The 18,740-nt window shown below is 40.9% G+C and overlaps 3 protein-coding genes across 9 annotated transcripts in view; 1 reads left to right on the forward strand and 2 right to left on the reverse strand.

The window, feature by feature from the left end:
• Positions 1–19: 19 nt before the first annotated feature.
• On the reverse strand, positions 20–6,412 carry LOC131127634 (RNA-binding protein EWS-like). 3 transcript variants are annotated; one of them, XM_058069704.1, is made up of 15 exons: positions 6,321–6,412; positions 5,833–5,869; positions 5,662–5,713; positions 5,353–5,506; positions 5,037–5,256; positions 4,706–4,959; positions 4,450–4,603; positions 2,187–2,221; positions 1,609–1,638; positions 1,415–1,530; positions 1,209–1,338; positions 1,024–1,134; positions 822–945; positions 403–741; positions 20–324 (listed from the first exon to the last, which is right to left on the reverse strand). In XM_058069704.1, the coding sequence occupies exons 1-15, from the start codon at positions 6,334–6,336 to the stop codon at positions 288–290; spliced, it is 1,809 nt and encodes a 602-aa protein (XP_057925687.1). In that variant the 5' UTR covers positions 6,337–6,412; the 3' UTR covers positions 20–287. The 3 variants fall into 3 exon arrangements, with proteins under 3 accessions (XP_057925687.1, XP_057925685.1, XP_057925686.1); XM_058069702.1 differs by having other exon boundaries at positions 2,187–2,224; XM_058069703.1 differs by having other exon boundaries at positions 2,187–2,224; positions 5,353–5,503; positions 6,321–6,410.
• Positions 6,413–7,184: 772 nt separating this feature from the next.
• On the forward strand, positions 7,185–11,253 carry rhbdd3 (rhomboid domain containing 3). The gene is made up of 5 exons (XM_058069709.1): positions 7,185–7,650; positions 7,742–8,125; positions 8,359–8,476; positions 8,551–8,802; positions 8,888–11,253. The coding sequence occupies exons 1-5, from the start codon at positions 7,497–7,499 to the stop codon at positions 9,054–9,056; spliced, it is 1,077 nt and encodes a 358-aa protein (XP_057925692.1). The 5' UTR covers positions 7,185–7,496; the 3' UTR covers positions 9,057–11,253.
• Positions 9,542–18,740, reverse strand: part of emid1 (EMI domain containing 1) — a 64,052-nt gene continuing 54,853 nt past the window's right edge. The window contains exons 11-16 of one of the 5 annotated variants that reach the window (XM_058069705.1): positions 18,553–18,605; positions 18,429–18,491; positions 18,305–18,349; positions 18,160–18,204; positions 13,067–13,157; positions 9,542–11,609 (exon numbers count right to left, since the gene is read on the reverse strand). In XM_058069705.1, coding sequence (XP_057925688.1) covers positions 11,476–11,609; positions 13,067–13,157; positions 18,160–18,204; positions 18,305–18,349; positions 18,429–18,491; positions 18,553–18,605 — 431 coding nt within the window. In that variant the 3' untranslated portion in view covers positions 9,542–11,475. Of the gene's footprint in view, positions 11,610–13,011; positions 15,901–18,159; positions 18,205–18,304; positions 18,350–18,428; positions 18,492–18,552; positions 18,606–18,740 lie in introns of those variants that run through there. The other 4 variants (XM_058069706.1, XR_009129535.1, XM_058069707.1 and 1 more) reach the window with 4 other exon arrangements.

Here is an 18,740-nt window from a genome sequence, read left to right on the forward strand (position 1 = left end):
TGAATACACGTACACATAACATCAGTAAAAGTTTATTCCCCTCTACAATTTTTGAAGGTAAAGGGCAGCCAATAACAAATATTGCATTAATGATTACAATGACAAAACTAAGCAGTATTTAAAAAAACATGCACATTACAAGGTGTCATATAAACAAACTAGAACAGGTAAAATAAAAAAGGAAGTTGAAACTGTTGAGAGCAGTTAAGATAACCATCACATATGGAATCATAAATTATTTGCCATCTTAAAATTCCATACAGTATTGCAAGGAGCAATGAAGAACTTCAATAGGGTCTCTCCCTGCGCTCCTGGCGATGGTCCCTAAAAAAGCACCAAAGACAAATCAGGAATTTGTGGCAAATTAATAAAAAGGTTGACCTCTTTATGCCTTTCACATACCTCATATCCATTTTGCCACCTGGTGGGCCCATTCCCCTTCCTCGGCCGCCCATGGGTGGTCCTCCACGACCAGCACCACGGAAACCACCTCTGTCCATGCCACCACGACCTCTAAACCCACCACGATCACCTCCCCAGCCTCCACGGAATCCCCCGGGGCCACCTGGGCCTCCTGCGGGTCCACCACGGTCCATGCCTCTGCCTCCACGCATTCCCATTCCTCCTCTGCCTCTTTCTCCTCCAGGAGGAAATGGAGGGCCACCACCCATCCCCTCGGGTTTAGGAGCTTTGCACTGGTTGCACTCCATCCTCCAAGCAAAGTTCTGGTTGCCACAACCCCTGGAAGCAAAACCCCAAAATATTTAAGCAAGTGCTTAAAATGTCTTCACACTAGAAGAAAGACAAAAAGTCATTCTTACGGATTTGGACATTCCCAGTCTCCAGCTCGCTGTTGCATGTTGCCGCCTGTGGGCCCACCTCTGCCCATACCACGAGGCCCACCCCGAGGCATGAACCCACCACGCTCTCCTCCGCGGCCCATACCTAACGGTGTGAATCAAACCATTACATATATACTGTATCTTTAACGAAAAATTATATGACGAATGGCTGACGACTTACCTCCACGGCCCATCATGCCATCACGCATGGGCATGCCTCCTCTCATTCCGCCCATCTGGGGTTTGCGCCGTGCCATTGACACCTTAAGTCTACGCCCCTGGAATTCCTTCCCTATAGTTTCACAAACATGAAATAAGCTCTTTTCTCATCGGACAGTTAGAAGGAAAGAAGACAACTGCCTCTACCATCAAAGTGTTCCACAGCAGCTTTGGCGCAGATTGGCTCCTCATAGGAGAGGGTGGCATCTCCCTTGGGCTTCCCCGAGTCCTTGTCTGTGTAGATGTTTATGGCAGGCTGGCCAAGCCTGCGATTGAACTGAGGGGAAATTCAACAATTTATGTCTGATCTTTTTCCCCCACTCCGTCTTCAACAGTCAAGCCTGTTTTCTTACTCGAATTGGGCCAACGTGTTTAAAGAATTCCGCCATCTCCTCAATGTTAGCCTTCTCAGTTAAACCAGTGATGTAGATAGCGCAGTTCTCTGCATCATCTTGCTCTTCAGTGCGTCCTACGAAAAGGTCAACAAAGCATTAACCAAACTAATTCAGTATTCAGTGTGGTGCCCATTAAAATAAGGCATGCTCACCCATCTCACGCTCGTCACTGCCCATGTGTCCTGTGGTCCAGTGAATGGGAAGGTGGCAGAAAGAAATGGGGGGAGGGGGGAGAAATCAGTATGTGCCAATCAAGAATAGTGTACAACACCTGAAGAGTTCTACAAAACAGTCCAGACTCCCTTACACATTTTGGCTCGTTTTAACCATTGTAGGGTACGCACCATTCCAAAGAGAGATATTGTAAATAAAATACCTCTAACCCCAAGAGCAATAATTTGGTTTCATTTTAAAGCCTCTTAGACCAATACATACAAACTCAAAAAACCCAGATATGCATATACAGTATATATTCTTTAAATGTCAACCCAGTCACAAGTGGAAATTTGTCATTAATGCTTTGGAAAACAGGTCATCAAACCATAAGCGTCAATCGAATTGATACCAAGAACCTCAGTGAAATGATTCCGGGCACTGGACAAACTGTCCTTATATTCAGGTGTGCTCAACAATTGGTGTTTCATACCACAATATTAAAATGAATACTGGAAGCAAACTTGGACGTTTTAAGGCGTGAAAGGACTAACCAGTGTAATTCTCGTAAACTTACCACCAGGCTTACTGAAGCCACCTCTGTCTCCAGCGCTGCTATGGGGGAATAAATGGAGATATGAAGGCCTTTTCCCTTTTACGGCCACTTCCATGGCTCGAGCAAAGTGGCTTGATTGAGGGAGTCAAAAAACATTCTATCGAGCCTAACAGCAAGTAAAATCCCCCAAGATTGTTATACAGAGTAGTTGTGGGGATGAAGTATTAACTACTAGTAATGTATTTGCTAGCTCAGTACAGCTTCAGTAGTAACAACAGTTGTGTAGATGCTTTAAAAGAATGTGACAAAAAAAAGACTTGTAAAATTATTTCAGATGCATTGATGACATAAGATGCTTTTAACATTAGGCTCTTGTTACAGACCATCCCGATAAAGAAAACAGGACAATGCATCGGAAATTTCACATTAACCAGTCCATTCAATAAAGTAAACACAAAATGTTACATTGTCAAGAAAGAAAATACACATTTTACAAAAAAGCATGATATGGTTGATTTAAAAACACTTGTTCATAAACAAAACCCATCATGCTCAGAACCACCACCATCCTCAGTTGTTGAAAAAAAGGCAGACCGCAAATCAGTTTAAGATCCCTCTTGCTGCTTAAGTTGGGCGCCTCTGCATTGAGTACAGATACTTTCTAGAGAAAAGATGCTTTTAAATGGCTCTGTTACCTGTGCGGTATAAATGTGACAAAGCATGTTAAAAAGTGCTCAAATTTGATCAGACAGTTGAATTTCAAAAACCACAAAGACAGTTATACATTTCAAAATGACATTTTGATGATCCCACCTCCCCGCAAAACACCTGTGCAGTGCTATAATTGTATATATATATATGTTATAGCCGGCCTGAAATATTTAGGTGTGCGTCCTATTTGTATCACTTCCCTCCCCAGAGTTGACCAACACCTTGAAACAGGTCTAATTCATTCAAGTCTGCCTTGACCGAGTGAGTGTCACCATTTCAGATATGACACTTGGAAACCAAAGAAACACCAAGCTTACTCTAAAGCGGATCATTTCAACTTTGCTAATTCCCTGTCATTATACCTCATTGTGTGCATGTCTTACCAGAAAACTATGTCTCTAAAAAGCATCTTAGTTTGTTTTCGAACAGCAATGACCCATTCTAAACCAAGGAAGGGGCTTAACGACAAAAAGTTTCAAAAAGTCACCGAGCACACAATGCTTCCACATTCAGAAACCCACCACGTGCATTTGTATGCTTCATGTGTGCATTTGCACATTTTATATATTTTTTTAAAGAAAAATACCCCACAAATACCAAAAGAATCAAACCATAAAAAATGTTCATTACATTTGGATTCCATGTCTTTATGGCTAGTTGGAGAAAAGTCGAATGAGATGGCTGCTGACCCACCACTCAAGGGTTAAAGGGATTCTATTAATAAATCAGTTGCCAAAAAATAGCCTCTCCGACATGCCTTTTTCTAATGCATGTCTTCACTGCATAAAGTGCAGCTCACTTTTCCCTCATTTGTCCTCGTCTTGTGAGCATTACTTGAAAGACCTTATAACCACGGATTGCTGTTGCAAAAACCAACCAAACACCAAATAAAGAATGATTTACGCAAAGGCGAAAGGTTTAGGTTGGAATTCTTGAGACTGTATTTAACAAGACTCGTTTGAAAAACCCATTCACTTCAACCTCATGCTGTAGTATTTAAAAAAAGGACATAACTCATATTACCAAAATATTAATACGACCAGAACAACATAAGGCATTTCACTCTACCATTGGTGCCGTATACACACCAGTGAAGAGTCGTGAATCTTTTGGGGCGTTGTAATCTCCCACAAGATAATACAATAATATTTGATGTATAATACAGATTGTTATGATACTGAGATGTTACAAAAATACCCAGAGCTAGACAAATCCTTCTGTGATTTGGATGATAGAGCATTTTTTTTCTTTTCCATCCTATATTATGCACAGGACCCAATAAAATCTACTGATAAAACCAAAACCGTTTACTTACCTTTGGACAATTTTGTGGCAGGGCTGAGACAAACAAGTAGTCAATGTTTTTGGCATTAGTCAGTGTAATGTGTTAGTCATAGTTTTTTATTAATTATTTTTATTTTTATTAATAATTTTTATTATTATCTTTGAGGCTTTCAGTTCAATTATTTACATCAATTTAATTTTTATTTGCCTAAGCCCTGCCCCAAGTGGCCACAGAACCTGCAGAATCAAAATGCAAAAGTCAGGTCATGTGCTAATGAAAAAGACTTACCCCATGCCTCGACCCATGCCACCACGCCCACGGTGCATCATTCCTCCTCTTTCAAAACCATCGCGGCCAGGGCCCCTGCCATCTCCTCCACCGGGGTACCTTGAAGGTTCTGAGTAACCAGAACCCCCACCCTGGCCATCCTGTCTGTAATTATCTACAAACAACAAACTATTACTGACAAGTTAAACATTAAAAAAGCTGACTTAATGCCTGATAATTGGTAACAAGCACAACAATGTTAAGGAACAAATCTTACTGTAATGGTTGGACTGATAGCTGGGTGGTCCACTTTGCTGGCCATACTGGCTGGCTGGGGGCTGCCCATAGGAACCTGTAGCTTGGGGTGGGTAGGCAGGAGGGGCCTGTTGCTGGGCCTGCTGTTGGTACCCGCTCTGCTGTTGGCTGTAGCCAGGTTGCTGGCCCTGGTAGCCAGGTTGCTGCTGACCATATCCCGCCTGCTGAGAGTAGCTGTTTTGGTTGTAACTAGAAGGCTGGCTGTTGGCATTGTAACTAATGGGAGACAAAAATAACAGTTGTTGTATTTGTGGGGTTCAGATATACATTATTATTTGTCAATGTGCACAAACCTTTGAGGTGCAGTAGGAGCCGGCTGTTGACCGTAAGCAGGATATGCAGACTGAGCAGAATATCCAGGTTGAGACCCATACGACTGGGAGGCAGCTGGAGCAGCAGCAACAGCGGCTGCAGCAGCAGCAGCTGCAGGATTTCCATCATAAGCTTGTGCTCCATAACCCTGGGATGACTGGGTGTAACCATGAGCCGTCGACTGGGCAGCAGGATATCCAGCTGTGGGGAACAGTAAATTGTAAATAGATGTTGAGGCAATTCAAAAATCCCACAGCAAAATGGCAACTTTGAAGTTCATTTTCCAGGCTCACATACCTTGGGCTGGCTGGCCATAGGAGGAATTGTATTGTTGCGGTTGCTGTGGTTGAGTGTAACCAGCAGCTGGAGTTGTCTGGGTATAAGTGCCATCAGCAGCAGCGGCAGCAGGTTGGGCATATGATCCATAGTTCTGCTGGCCGTAACTCTGCTGCTGAATTAAAAGCAGTTGAATTACAAAGTGGTATTATAACCTGCATAAGTTAACCACTCAGGAGAACATACTTGGAGGTCATCATAAAATCAATATGGCTATATTTGTAACTTGTTTGGTAATGAGCAGAAATATATCAAATCAAAGGTTTTAACCTGAGCAGATTGTCCATAAGCTTGTGAAGGCTGGGCTGCATAAGAAGCATACCTGCAATACAATAAAAGGGGCATATTTAACCAGTGACTATCATGTGTACAAATTATACGAATTTCTGTAAGGCTACAATCGTATTCCCTAATACAATGTAATAAAATGGTGCAACTTACCCTTGTTGAGAACCAGACTGGCTGTAGGAGCTGTAATCTGTTGAGAGGAAAACAAAAGCAACTTTAGACAATAGTGAGGCAGTGCTAATACTGCTAGTGCTAATGATCTAGCTAAACAGTCCGTTAAAGAAATGGGCCCGCCTTTTAAGCGCCGTTCAACTGCAGGTAAAGGAAGTTCGGTGCTGCCTGCCAGCTTTAAAAACAATACGTGAATAAGTGCCTGCAATTCGAAACTATATGGAATATTGCATCGATAAAGGAAAATATAGGACGGACAAAATGGAAAAAAATAAGAGGGACCGACGACGACCAGATATGAATTGCATTAGGCCTCGTGGCTGGCGCCAAGCATCGCAGATTGAAATTCGAATTAGTACGCAACATTTTGAGTCGCAGAGTTTGTGTGCCCGTGTAAAACACCAAATTATTGAAATAACACCGCATATATGATAAGCCCTATAAAGAAAAGCAAGATAAGTCACACATACCGGGAGCCGACGCCATTTTGTGTGCCTTGTACGAGACGACTGGGCAGAGTTGGCTGGCTGAGAGACGCCTTTGGGTGCGCAACAACCAGGAAATATCGCGAGACAACAGACTCATGCTTTAAAATAACGCGAGTTTTCGTTTGCTCCGGCAACGTAACCACAACACAAGTGTCTTTTGGAGCGCTTTTGTTTCTGTGACGATACAGTGTGCGTATTCTTTGTATGTACAGATGGGTTAAAGCACTATTTTGTTTGTCGATCCTCAACTGAGCTCGTATTCCTAAAATAAAAGCCACGATAATTTCATAATCTCTTTATTAATTAACTTGCGGTTTATAAACTTGCAGTATATAACAACAATATATAGCAACGATGTAACTATTTTGTCCCATGCCTAGGGGAATGTTTATACATTTTGCAAATACAGCACAAACAATATTACACTAGGGTTTGAACTAGAGACTGACAACGTTTTGGAAACTGATTCCTTGTGGAACAAACACTAGACGGGACAGTCCAAACAATAGTCTTTTATGGCAAGGCAATCACTGCAAGAGCACAGGTACAGTTACGACGGGCTGTTTAAAACTGCTAAAATGGGGAATTTTTACTGTCACGTCACTTCCTGTCCGTTCCCCTTTTCACTTCCCCAACCCTGGAACACATTTTCACGGAAACACAACACATAACAGCCCTAAGTGTCAATACAATAGTGGAAGTAAACAAGACTCAAAAGTAGTATAGCCAGATTAATCATAATACATTAATAGTGTGAGGTATATTTTGTCCCGATGAGTAAAACACCCAAAGCAGCGACGACAGTCTCAGAATGTCCAAAGGGTGGCGGTAGCACACCCTGCGTCAACTGCGAGTGACGGTTACTCTGACGTCATGCGGAAGTAAACGTCAAGGCGATACACGGAGCCCACAATGGCACATTAAAGGTGTTCCTACTAAATTATCACAGTTTTATCTCTATTTCATTTCCAAAGTTTCATCTCTATTGGATCAACTTACCGATGCTTAACAAGATAAACTGGTAATTCCCTCTGCCAAAATCATAGTAGGTGGGAAACGACCACAGGGAAAGACTATGGTCATTTAACTCTTAGCTAGTTTACCAGCGTAACGCAAAAAATGACAAGTAAGTAACAAATGTAAAGCTGACACTAGGTCATGCGCTATCGTGTATTATCATGGTTCAAATCAGATCGTCCAGGGTTTTTTCTGGGAACAACCCTGCTGGTAGGGCTTGTGTTGTTGGTATATGTTGGAGGTATCCAATCGAGTCTCAGTTTAGGACCAGGAGGAGACTTCCCACGTTTCAGAGGTATCGTTTCATTTATTGCATCGTCCAAATGTTTTACTGACATTATAAATAGAAAGCTCTTTATTTTCTCCACCCCATTTTTGTCCACTAGATGTGTTCTTGTATGCTGTCAGTCATGATGATTTACCTTCTCTGGTGGTCAGTGTATTTCTCCTGCTGTTGTTGGGACCATGTCAGGAGCGTCGCTGGGGAACAGTCGCCTTCCTTGGTCTCTCCACTTTGACAATGACCATATTACCTCTTGTTTACACCTTGGTCCTCTTCGTCTTTGGTTTTGAGGCCAGTCTGGTCTGTGGCTATGCTGCCATCCAGTTGACATTGTTTACCGTTCAGTGTCATCACATGACAAAGAGGCGACTGCAGAGGTGGTTGCCTGTTTGGATCCTTCCCTGGTTGCTTCTGCTGCTTTGTCTGCTCATACTCCCCGGGACACCTGCTCTGCTCAACGTCTGTGCAATATGCATTGGTTATAATTGTATCCTTTCTCAATCAATACAGTATCACAGGCATCATGAATTAAGGTTTGCCACGTGTAGTTTCTTAATTACTTATTAGTGGGGAAAATATAGTTCAAGTTAAAACTAGTCTTATCCAAAAAAAAAGTCCAAAAAGTGAAAATATTATTTGCAACTAGTGCAGAGATGACACAAAACCTAATTTCTGTATATACTTGCCTTTTCTTGTTGTTATACTGAATAAACATTTCAGACAGCCAGACCTTCATTGGGATGCTCCAGGAGCTGGAGGTCCTGAGCTTCATTCCCCCTGCAGCATATATTCCCGCTTCATCCAGGCCCACTTTGCCAACCTTCAGAACATCACAGATGTATGAGCTATCCATCCATTGAATAGCCATACACATTTTCATCTTTGTAATTTTACATATATTCGTTCTTACAGGTCTAGATCATGTTCTCCAACTGTTCATGAATATCAGACAACACCATCATCAATGAGGGACCTGTTCATTTTGAACCACCACCAGAGGGAGGAGCCACTGCCTGCCAGGAGGCAAGAGTCATTAGCCCTATCTGAAGCAGAGGTATTGGAGGAACAGATGCTGAGGGCTGGAATACTTGCCTCCTTGCAGGATGCTCCAGAAGAAGTAAATCCAAAAGTAGAAGTGACCAAATCTTCTGTTTCTGCTTTGAGGTTAGTAACAACAGAAATTCCCACAACTTCCATACACAATGATGATTTAAGGAGTAATTATTTATTCTGATCATATATGCCCTAGACTACAACAGCTGGAGAAGATGGGCTTCCCCACAGAAAAAGCTGTCGTGGCACTTGCAGCATCAAAGCAGCTGGATGGTGCCATCTCTCTGCTCATAGATGGTAGAGTTGGCGAGCAGGCTGTGGTGGTAGCCAAGGGAAAGAAGACAACGGGACCAAAAAGCCCTTAGGTGATAATATTTTTTGCCCCCATAACTGTGCTATCAGTACAGTACTGCACTTGACAGTACTGTATTACTGAGCACGGATGGGCATTTGACTCTGTTTCTTCTTATCAACAATGGGTGAAGTCCATTCATAGTTTATTCTGACCTCCTGCTTCAATGTGAGTGTCACATTGAGCAGAATAATGCTGCCCTGTCCAGAGGAGTTGCCATAGTGTGTATGTAGCGCAACTTTCCATAGCTGATGTATGTTTCTTCTTTAAACAGGCAGTTAGTTGAAATCAACAGCGCCTCTGCTGGTTGTAGCATCATAGTGCACTCTATTTTGCCTCAGTTGCGTGATTAATTTCTGTATTAAGTTCCACAATATACAGATATTCTTTATATATCAGTCACTTAATCACTTACAATTCCTCGATATTTCAGAGTGAATGTTTATTATTGCTTGTATTGATGTGTGATTATGTAGTGATCCAAAATGATTTGACATGTTTTAAAAAAAAACAGTGGACATCATTTTATTACAGCGATCATTGAGACAGGATTATCTTGACACAAACACATTTCAAAAGAAATTTAAAAAAAAATCAAAATATGACATGATTACACAACAGCATACCAAATAAACTACCACTGACAATTTTAAATACTTCCACAATAAGTTTGATATAAAATGAAAAAGTACAAGTTGTCTTTTCATCAGGACAGTACCAACATATCACTGGTTCCAGTTTTGCTATTTCCTCTGAGTGTGTGTGTTAAAAATTTTTCCAGAATGAAAAAAAAATGAAAGGATTTCAAGGATTCAGGTGATGTGTAACAAAAGCAAATATGTTGTATTTGAAATTACTTTTCAGTGTGCATGTTCATTGAAAACACATCAGAATCAGGGGTGCTCCGATCGATTGGTATCGGTCGATATCAGTGAAAAAGCATGGAATCAATATCAGCCGATACTTGCTTTAACACGCCGATCCTTTCCCCCAAACAGCAGCATTCAGAACAACCATGTCTGCCGCGTGTGGGACTTCCTGTCTTTGTGACAGTGATATAAGTTTGGAACTCTGCAAAACGTGCCTCAAAAATGTCTCACCAGGGTTTGCCAGATTTGGTGTGGCATTTGGGTACGAGCATTTGGAAGGCTGTGATGTGTTTGAGGCTAGCAATGCCGTTATCGGTCAGGCAGCGGCTATAAAACCCTGATCCCGACCCGCTGTACTTGCAATTGTGGGCAAAAGTTGGGGATTAGTACCTCCTTAGTAGAGATTTGGGAACATGCAGACACTATGTAGCACTTTTAGTGCAGGGAATACCAGAATTTTGTTAATGTTCTGGTAAACATATTGGCTTTAAATGAGCTATGTTACAAAAAATGTTACAAAAATGAGTAGCTCTTGGCTATTTTCTATTTTCAAGTATCTCTCACAAGAAAAAACCTTGGTGACCCCTAATGCAGCCAGTAGTACATTTAAACATTTACACTGCATGTATGTGACTGGTATTGGTATCGGCTGATTTCACTCATGGATTATCGTGATAGGTATCGGCAGCGTAAAACCCTGATCGGAACATCCCTAATTAGAATCATAAATCACACATCTCAGTTGAAGTAGTGATGACTTAATCTTTTTAGTGCACTACGTAACACAGAGTTTAATCATATAAGAGAAGTTCATTCATTCATTTTCTACCGCTTATCCTCATGAGGGTCGTGGGGGTGCTGGAGCCTATCCCAGCTGTCTTCGGGCGAGAGGCGGGGTACACCCTGGACTGGTCGCCAGCCAATCACAGAGCACATATAGACAAACAACCATTCACACTCACATTCATACCTATGGACGATTTGGAGTCACCAATTAACCTGGCATGTTTTTGGAATGTGGAGGAAACCGGACTCCTCGGAGAAGACCCACGTATGCCCATGGAGAGCATGCAAACTCCACACAGAGATGGCCGAGGATGGAATCGAACTCTGTCTGTGTGGCCTGCGTGCTCAACACACGACCACCATGCAGCCCATAAGAGAAGTTGCACATTGTACATGCTAAATATACTTAAATAATGACATCTGGTGGCATTGCGGTTACACTGAAAAATAATACAAACTGAAGTCTCTGTTATGACCCTTATTGCCCAGACATGAGGCCTGAGGAGCACCACAGATGGTTAAGACCTTCCTTTTGACAAACACGACCATGAGGCCCAGGGAGTAGCTGGTGGGTGCATAATGGGAGTGGCTATGGTGATGTCAAACTACTTCTCACATTCCAGATGGTTGAGTATCACCAGTTTCCCTGAGGTGTCCCCCAACCTAAATCTGATAGTAAAGCCCCCCACCAGGACGATCGAATAAGTGTTGAGTGCTGATGTGACCTAAAGAGAGGGGAGCCAACCCAGCTTGCGGTCCTCAGGGTGATTTGGAGGGCTACTTCCCTCGAACCTTGGTGTCGGAGGACAGAGGAGAAGCAAGTCGATATGGAAGCGCACCTGCTCGCTTATCTCTGTAGAAACTAGGGGAGGCTGTGCCAAATGGTCCATCCCCAGAGCCTAGATCAGGTTCTGTTGAAGAAAGACAGCAGTTGGAACAGGGCCTCCCTGCCCAGCACTGTGCATGCCCACGTGCACACTGTTGTCTTAATCTCACTAGGTTTTTAAACTGGAAGTATCACAAGCAGGAACTAATTGATTGAACACTTCCTGTTTTACATGTAAGTAAATGAGCAGCTATATCAGATGTCCTTCTTACTGTTAAGTGCATGTCTGGCTAGTGGGGCTACAACAAAACTCTGGTACTAACCTAGGACTATTCATACAAGCTTAATTCTCTTGTTGCTGTCCAATGAAAAGCATGTGTCCACGTCCCCAAATTTTGTGAATTTAAACCAAAAAACTTTTTTCCTTATGGATAAAAACACATGTGCAAAGATACAGTCACCCCTTTTGCTGGCATTATGTGTACATTTTTTGTTTTAAAAGTCATAAAACAAATACTTTAATGACTACTACTAATACTACTACAGTGGTGCCTTGGTTAATGTCAATCAGTTCCAGAACAATCAGACTCAAACCAAAACAAGTTGTGTATGCATACACACTGTCTTCAGTACGGTCCACTTATTGTGTATCTCTTTACAACTCCGATGTACAAGCGGATGAATGAAAGCCAAGGCAACATTTTAGTTGTTAATCGAAAAATAACCGGGGCGGACTTTAACCAGGGTACCACTGTACTCCTATTATGACTACTACTACTACCAATACATTATTCTATGTTGTGGTGATATGTGTGTTACATCTTTAAATGTATTATTGGGAAAAAATAACATTTGGTGATGCATGCTTTTCATTGGGCAATTTCATCAATGTTCTCTGGAACCCCACCAGAATACATTAGTATCAAAGTAGTTTACTTATGCTTAGTAGTAGCAGAACACAGATCACCTGTTTAATTGAAAGATGTCAGTGCTTCAAATCTTATGATATAAAACCGTTGTTATTTTTTCATTAATTTTCTATACTGCTTCTTTTCTTAGGGCTATGGGTAAGCTGGACCCTATCCTATAGCTGACTTCTGACCCCGACTGGTTTCCAGTAAATGACAGGGCACATATAAAGAAACATTCACAAGCACGTTCACTCCTATGGGCAATTTAGACTAGAGTCTCCAATTAGCCTATAACATAGATGTTTTTGGGATGGGGGAGGAAGCCCACAGACAACATGCAAACTCCACACAAGTTGACTAAACGGATATTCTACTCCACCATTTCCTGACTGTAAATGTGATTAATGAGAGTGTAGTTGTTGTATTTTCTTTCAATGGCTTAAAGTACCCGACTACATTGTTGCAGCACCACTGTTCAGACTGTTCAGACAATATCTATGCTTGATCGGAAAGGTCCCCCAGAAATGATGAATACATCCATACAAAATACCTATACAACAGTGACTAAATCAACAATCAAAGTGGCGATCTAAGGGCCAGCAGGCGGTGGGTGGGGATGTCTCAGTGTTACCTGGCCAGATGATAGCCTCCAGCAGCGTCACCCTACGAGCCAGAAGCTCAAGATCAGCCTGCAAGTCGCGGAACATCTGCAAGCTAAATTCCTATCAGAGAGCAGTGACAGGGGGGGCACCGTGTGAGGGGGGGTGTGTAGAAACACCAGCCTGAGTCCTGGGGCGCTGCTCGTGACTGTTCCCACTCCCCGTCCCAGTAGGTGGAGGTGCAGTAGGAGTTTGAGCCCCCTTGCTTCACCCCTGCCTTAAACTGACCCTGCCTCAGGCCTCCTACTCACCATGAATACCGATCATAGTCTCGAGGATTAAAACCCTCTCAGCTAAGATCTTCAGCGCCTCTCTGATCTGATGTATTCCGTCCCCCTGTGAAGATAGATACAGCCGTCAAGGTAAGGAGCGCAAGCTGAAGAACTGCTCGCCAAGATGCAGGTCATTTTTTTTGTTTTTTTCTTTCAATACAGTTCCAGCAGTTAGAAGGTTAAAACAGTCCACACATTTGCCCAGCACACATTGTCTGACCTCTTATGTTTCTCTGGCTCTCCCTCATTCTTTGGCCATGCTGCTACACAGTATGACGTCAGTCTCTGCCATGCTATGGCTGGACAACAGCAGCATGCACATCACACAACAACATGACACAACTGGATTCATACATTATCGTGCTATTAATATTCTTGTTTTTTGTCTGCAAGTCTGCCAGGATAAGATTTTCTGCACCACAATTATGGACATAAAATCACCTCCTGACAGAGAGAGGGCAATGTACACTCAATAGACACTTTTTTAGGTACATTTACAAAAAAAAATTCAGTATTGTTGTAAAGTTTCTACATTTCATTTGGCTGCGTTTGACTGTTGATTCGTCTAAGGTTTCGTCATACCTCCGCACAAATTCAGCTGGGATAGGCTCCAGCTCTAAAGAGGCTAATAAAGATGGACAGATGGACATTTCATTTGAGCTGCAGTTTAACAGGGTGCCACAAATTTTTAGAAAGAAATATGTAAACTACAACCACAATAAGACATTTTATCAGGGTTACTAGCGTTGTCAAATAATTTTGTTTTGTTTTTTACGAAATTTACAAATTTTACTAAATTTTTACACATTTTACTAAGATTAATCCAAGTTTTCAAATACATTTTTACACTTTTTACGAAGATTAATCCAAGTTTTCAAATTAATTACAATTTGCAACTATAAATTATTAACTTTAAATTATTGTTATTTATTCTAAATTATTTACTAAATTATTAGTACAAATTACTGTTTACGCTGTACATTGTTGTTCATATTTGATGTAATCTATTTATTCTCCACATTATTATTTATTATTATACGGGAGCCGGGCAATGACATTTTGTTGGCAATTTCACTGCTGTATTATTACAATAAAGGAAGTCTATGTCTATGTATTTTCTGGGATTTCCAAGCATAATTAAATGCAGCAAATTTTACCTCAATTAAGCGGTGATACGAATATATTTTTTTTGTCTTGTTTATTTACATCACACATGCACACAGTGAGGAGAGACATGTTTGCAAATCAAATTGGAGCTACATTCATTAAGTGTTCTCAGAGCATGGAAGGCGAAACGACTTCTAAGAAAACCTGAATAGTACAGTTGCGATCGATTCAATGCCTTGAGAATACATTAACCTGGATGAGTGAGATTCTCATTCATGAGAATATTCATGGCCATATATGGTGTTGGTGATGCTCCACTGTGCTTTTGTTTGCTGTCATAACAGAGCAGTGTGAATTACCATGGTGCATGTGTTAATTGAAATAAGTTTTTTTTACGTAATTAATTAAAAAATTGTCATACCGCTATCAACGCGTTATTTTTGCCAGCCGTTCTGATCTCATACATGGGATCGTCTAAGAATGTGAACCGATACCTAATAAAGTGTCCAATGAGTACATATACCTAAATGTTTGCCAATTGTAGGGGAGTTAAAGGTACGACAATATCATTGTTAGTCGTTGCTTTAAAACTTAAAAGACAACAATTCACCATCACAAAAAGAAGACATGCAGAGGCGAGGCTGCTGATTAGTAACACAAAAACATCAGCAATGTTTACGGTTTGCAGAAAAAAGGCAACATTTAATTGTGTTAGCCAATAAAGAATGCAAATATTTGTTCTAGGAACAAAAACTGCATAAATATTGGACAAATAAGCAACACCGTTATGTACTGGTTAATGTTGACAACCAGAATTTTCGGGCAAAACTATGATGTCATGCAATGTTGCAAGATGGGATAAAAGAGAAGGTAGCTGTATCCACTCCACTCACATCAGAGTACAACACCTCTAAACCCAAAAGAACCCACCACTGACACATAAATGGAGTCATTTGGCATATGCATCTTATGTATATTCTTTCACTGGCATCATTTCATCTGGAGAGAGGATAAATTTAGCCATTTCAATGGTTCAGCCTTCTCCTCTCCAGCCTTTGTGTTGCTGTACACAGGTTTGATCCTGATGCTATTGTGACATATATGCCAAAATCAGACGCTGCCAAAGTGACTTAAAAGGTAGCCATAGCTTGCAGAGGGAGTCAGACAGCTTCAGGGTCAAGAGGACAGTGCCGTGACGGGTGGGGGGCAGCAGTCTAGAGCACACCCCAAGGACCAACAACACAAAAACACATTAAGACGGAAGGCTTTCATACACAAAGTCATTACAGTTGAGCAGCTGAAATTACATGTACAAAAAAACACATGGTAGGTGAAAAGACACGAGAGGACAAGAATACATAGAATTTCACTACGCATGTCTTGAACTGATGATAACATAAATGAAAGTATCTTACATTTAGATTGCTCTTGTAAAATGAAAAAGAAGTCAAAGAAAAGGAAGGATTAGACAGACAAAAGAGTTATGATTCTTAACAAAGGAATCTTAAAATCAGGATTGTCCAAACTTTTTCACATAGGGCCACAAACTGAAAAATGAACAAATGCAAGAACCGCTTTGATATTTAGTAAACCAACATTGTCACGCAGGTATGCTAAGAAATGTTATCTGCAGTATTTCAGGAAAAAAAACACATCTCAGCTTTGTAATATACTAACGGTAGTATGAATTTCAGTCTTTGCTATTTTTTTTCATGTTTGCCGTTGGTTTTTGGAAATATTTTTAAATAATCTTCATAATTTTCATTTCAGAATATCATTACTGTATTCTTATATTTGGCCTTAATTACCATAATATTTAAACTTTTTCTCCAACCTAATTTTGCCTAAATTACAACTTTATTTTGTTTTGTTTGTTTCTCATAAAATTAAAACATACTTTAAAAAAAACATTTCCATTCTATGTAACTGAAATGAGAATATTTTTCATCATAATAATACAACATTATTCTTGTGGAATTACAACTTTTTTTCTCATTAAGAATCAAGTTTTTATCTTAATATTTTGACTTTATTCTTGTGAAATTACAACTTTTTTCAAACTTCTGTTTCTCTCCCAACTTTATTCTTCTAATTATGACTTTAGTCCCATAATATTTTCATTTTACTCCCATAACATTATTGTGTTTTTTCTCCCACCTAATTTTCCAAAAATTCTAACCTTCATTTTTTTGCTTCTCATAATATTGGCCAAAAAAATCTATATTTTCATTAATATTTATTTATTTAACCAATTTTATGCTACAAAAATGAAGTTATTTTTCCTCACAATATTACAACATTATTCTCATTAAATTATGACTTGTTCCTCATTAGATTACAACATTTTGGAGGATATTTTATCATTATTTTTTGTAGTTTTCTTGTTAAATTACATTTTTAGAAAGTGCTGCGGGTCACTAGAAAAACAGCTGCAGGCCACAACTGGCCCCTGGACCACACTTTGGATACCCCTGCTTAGGCTTGTCATGGTAATAAATAAATCAATTCACCTCATGATAAATAAAAACAAACTCAATAATTTTGCCGGCCTCGATATGCGTCTTGACATGTGCATGCATGTTTGCTTTTCTCCTCTCTACCAAACACTCTGAATGACTTTGTGCATCTGTCTCACCATTTGGGCGTGTTGGTTCGATAGCAGAATGAGCAAAGTGAGTGAACCCTCGTGTCAGTCGTTCATTCTCTTTGTCCCAGTGGGGAGATTTGGGGCTGCTAGCGATTGCACACACAGCAGCAGCGGCACCCTGTGTGCACTCGTTATAGCTTTGTGTCGTGTGCTACTTTCTTCATGCCTTTTGTGTATAAAACACGTGTTAATGTCACTTTCAGCTGATTTGCACATTGTCATTCTGTGACATAAAAGTGTGACAAAAACAATTAAATAAATCAATGTGCACCGAATAAATTTTGCTGCATCTAAAACATGTACTTTGACCAAACTCATACAAAACGTAACACTTAATTAAACATAAACAGCATATATCCCGCACACAATTCTGTTAAAAGTGAATGAAGACTGTGTCCTGGTATATGCAAATGAGCTGATGTCTGCATTAGTGTGTATTTCCGGGTTATTTCTCAGTTTTTTGTCAATATTCATTCATTCATTCATTCATTTTCTACCGCTTTTTCCTCACGAGGGTCGCGGGGGTGCTGGAGCCTATCCCAGCTGTCTTCGGGCAAAAGGCGGGGTACACCCTGGACTGGTCGCCAGCCAATCACAGGGCACATATAGACAAACAACCATTCACACTCACATTCATACCTATGGACAATTTGGAGTCGCCAATTAACCTAGCATGTTTTTGGAATGTGGGAGGAAACCTGAGGAGTACCCGGAGAAAACCCACGCATGCACAGGGAGAACATGCAAACTCCACACAGAGATGGCCAAGGGTGGTCATGGCCTGGTCTCCTAGCTGTGAGGTCTGCGCGCTAACCACTCAACCGCCGTGCCGCCCTATTCATATATTGTATTCCATATATTATCATTAAATTCTTGACAAAATTATGTCAAAATAATGTTGACAATAATATCACTTATCTGCAATATTGTTTGGCCAATTATTGGCCAGCAAAATGTGTTATTGTGACAGGCCTATCCTTGCTTAAAATATATATTTCTGTTTGTTTCACCACTACCACCAATTTGACTATTTCCTCACCGGTAAGCCTTTCTCTCCAGGCTCTCCTTTGGGACCTGGTGTTCCCTGTTGGGAGACAGTACAACAGCGTGTGATGTGACAGTGATGTTGTATTATGTGATTCACACAATCATCAAGACGGCGCTTCATGTTCGGGTGGGCTTACCGGCTCTCCTCTGAAGCCCCTCTCTCCTTGGTAACCTGAAGGCCCCTGAATTGAAATTGTATAGCACAGTTTTGCTTAAACTTGAACAAATGAACACACGCATGAGTTGCTGACTAGTACTCACTCTCTCTCCACGCTCTCCCTTCGGCCCCACGGTACCTGGTGTTCCGGGAGTACCAGGTTTACCCTGTCAAGAAGAACGATGTTAAATAGTCCACAAACAGCTCTTTTTTTTAACTCATACTTACGTTCTGTCCTGGTGGGCCAGGAGGTCCTACTGGGCCTTTTGGGCCAGGGGGACCTACATAGAAGGTAGACAAATTCATATTAGTGTTAAGCACATTGATCTTCAAGGACGAAGTAGCACGCAAGTACTTGATACTTTAGCATTTTTCATTCCTGTAAATTTACAACTTTTTTCTCTCGTAAATTTCTC

Source organism: Doryrhamphus excisus, chromosome 4 (genome assembly GCF_030265055.1).
Source record: "Doryrhamphus excisus isolate RoL2022-K1 chromosome 4, RoL_Dexc_1.0, whole genome shotgun sequence".
NCBI lineage: Eukaryota > Metazoa > Chordata > Actinopteri > Syngnathiformes > Syngnathidae > Doryrhamphus > Doryrhamphus excisus.

Bases quoted from the DNA above. Each gene is read 5' to 3' on its own strand.
- rhbdd3 (XM_058069709.1), top strand. From the start codon at position 7,497: ATGCGCTATCGTGTATTATCATGGTTCAAATCAGATCGTCCAGGGTTT. The intron at 7,651-7,741 runs GTATCGTTTCAT...TTTGTCCACTAG, and splicing joins AGACTTCCCACGTTTCAGAG to ATGTGTTCTTGTATGCTGTC. The intron at 8,477-8,550 runs GTATGAGCTATC...TCGTTCTTACAG, and splicing joins ACCTTCAGAACATCACAGAT to GTCTAGATCATGTTCTCCAA.
- LOC131127634 (XM_058069702.1), bottom strand. The intron at 1,639-2,186 runs GTAAGTTTACGA...ACTGGACCACAG, and splicing joins TGGCTTCAGTAAGCCTGGTG to GACACATGGGCAGTGACGAG. The intron at 325-402 runs GTATGTGAAAGG...GTGCTTTTTTAG, and splicing joins GGTGGCAAAATGGATATGAG to GGACCATCGCCAGGAGCGCA.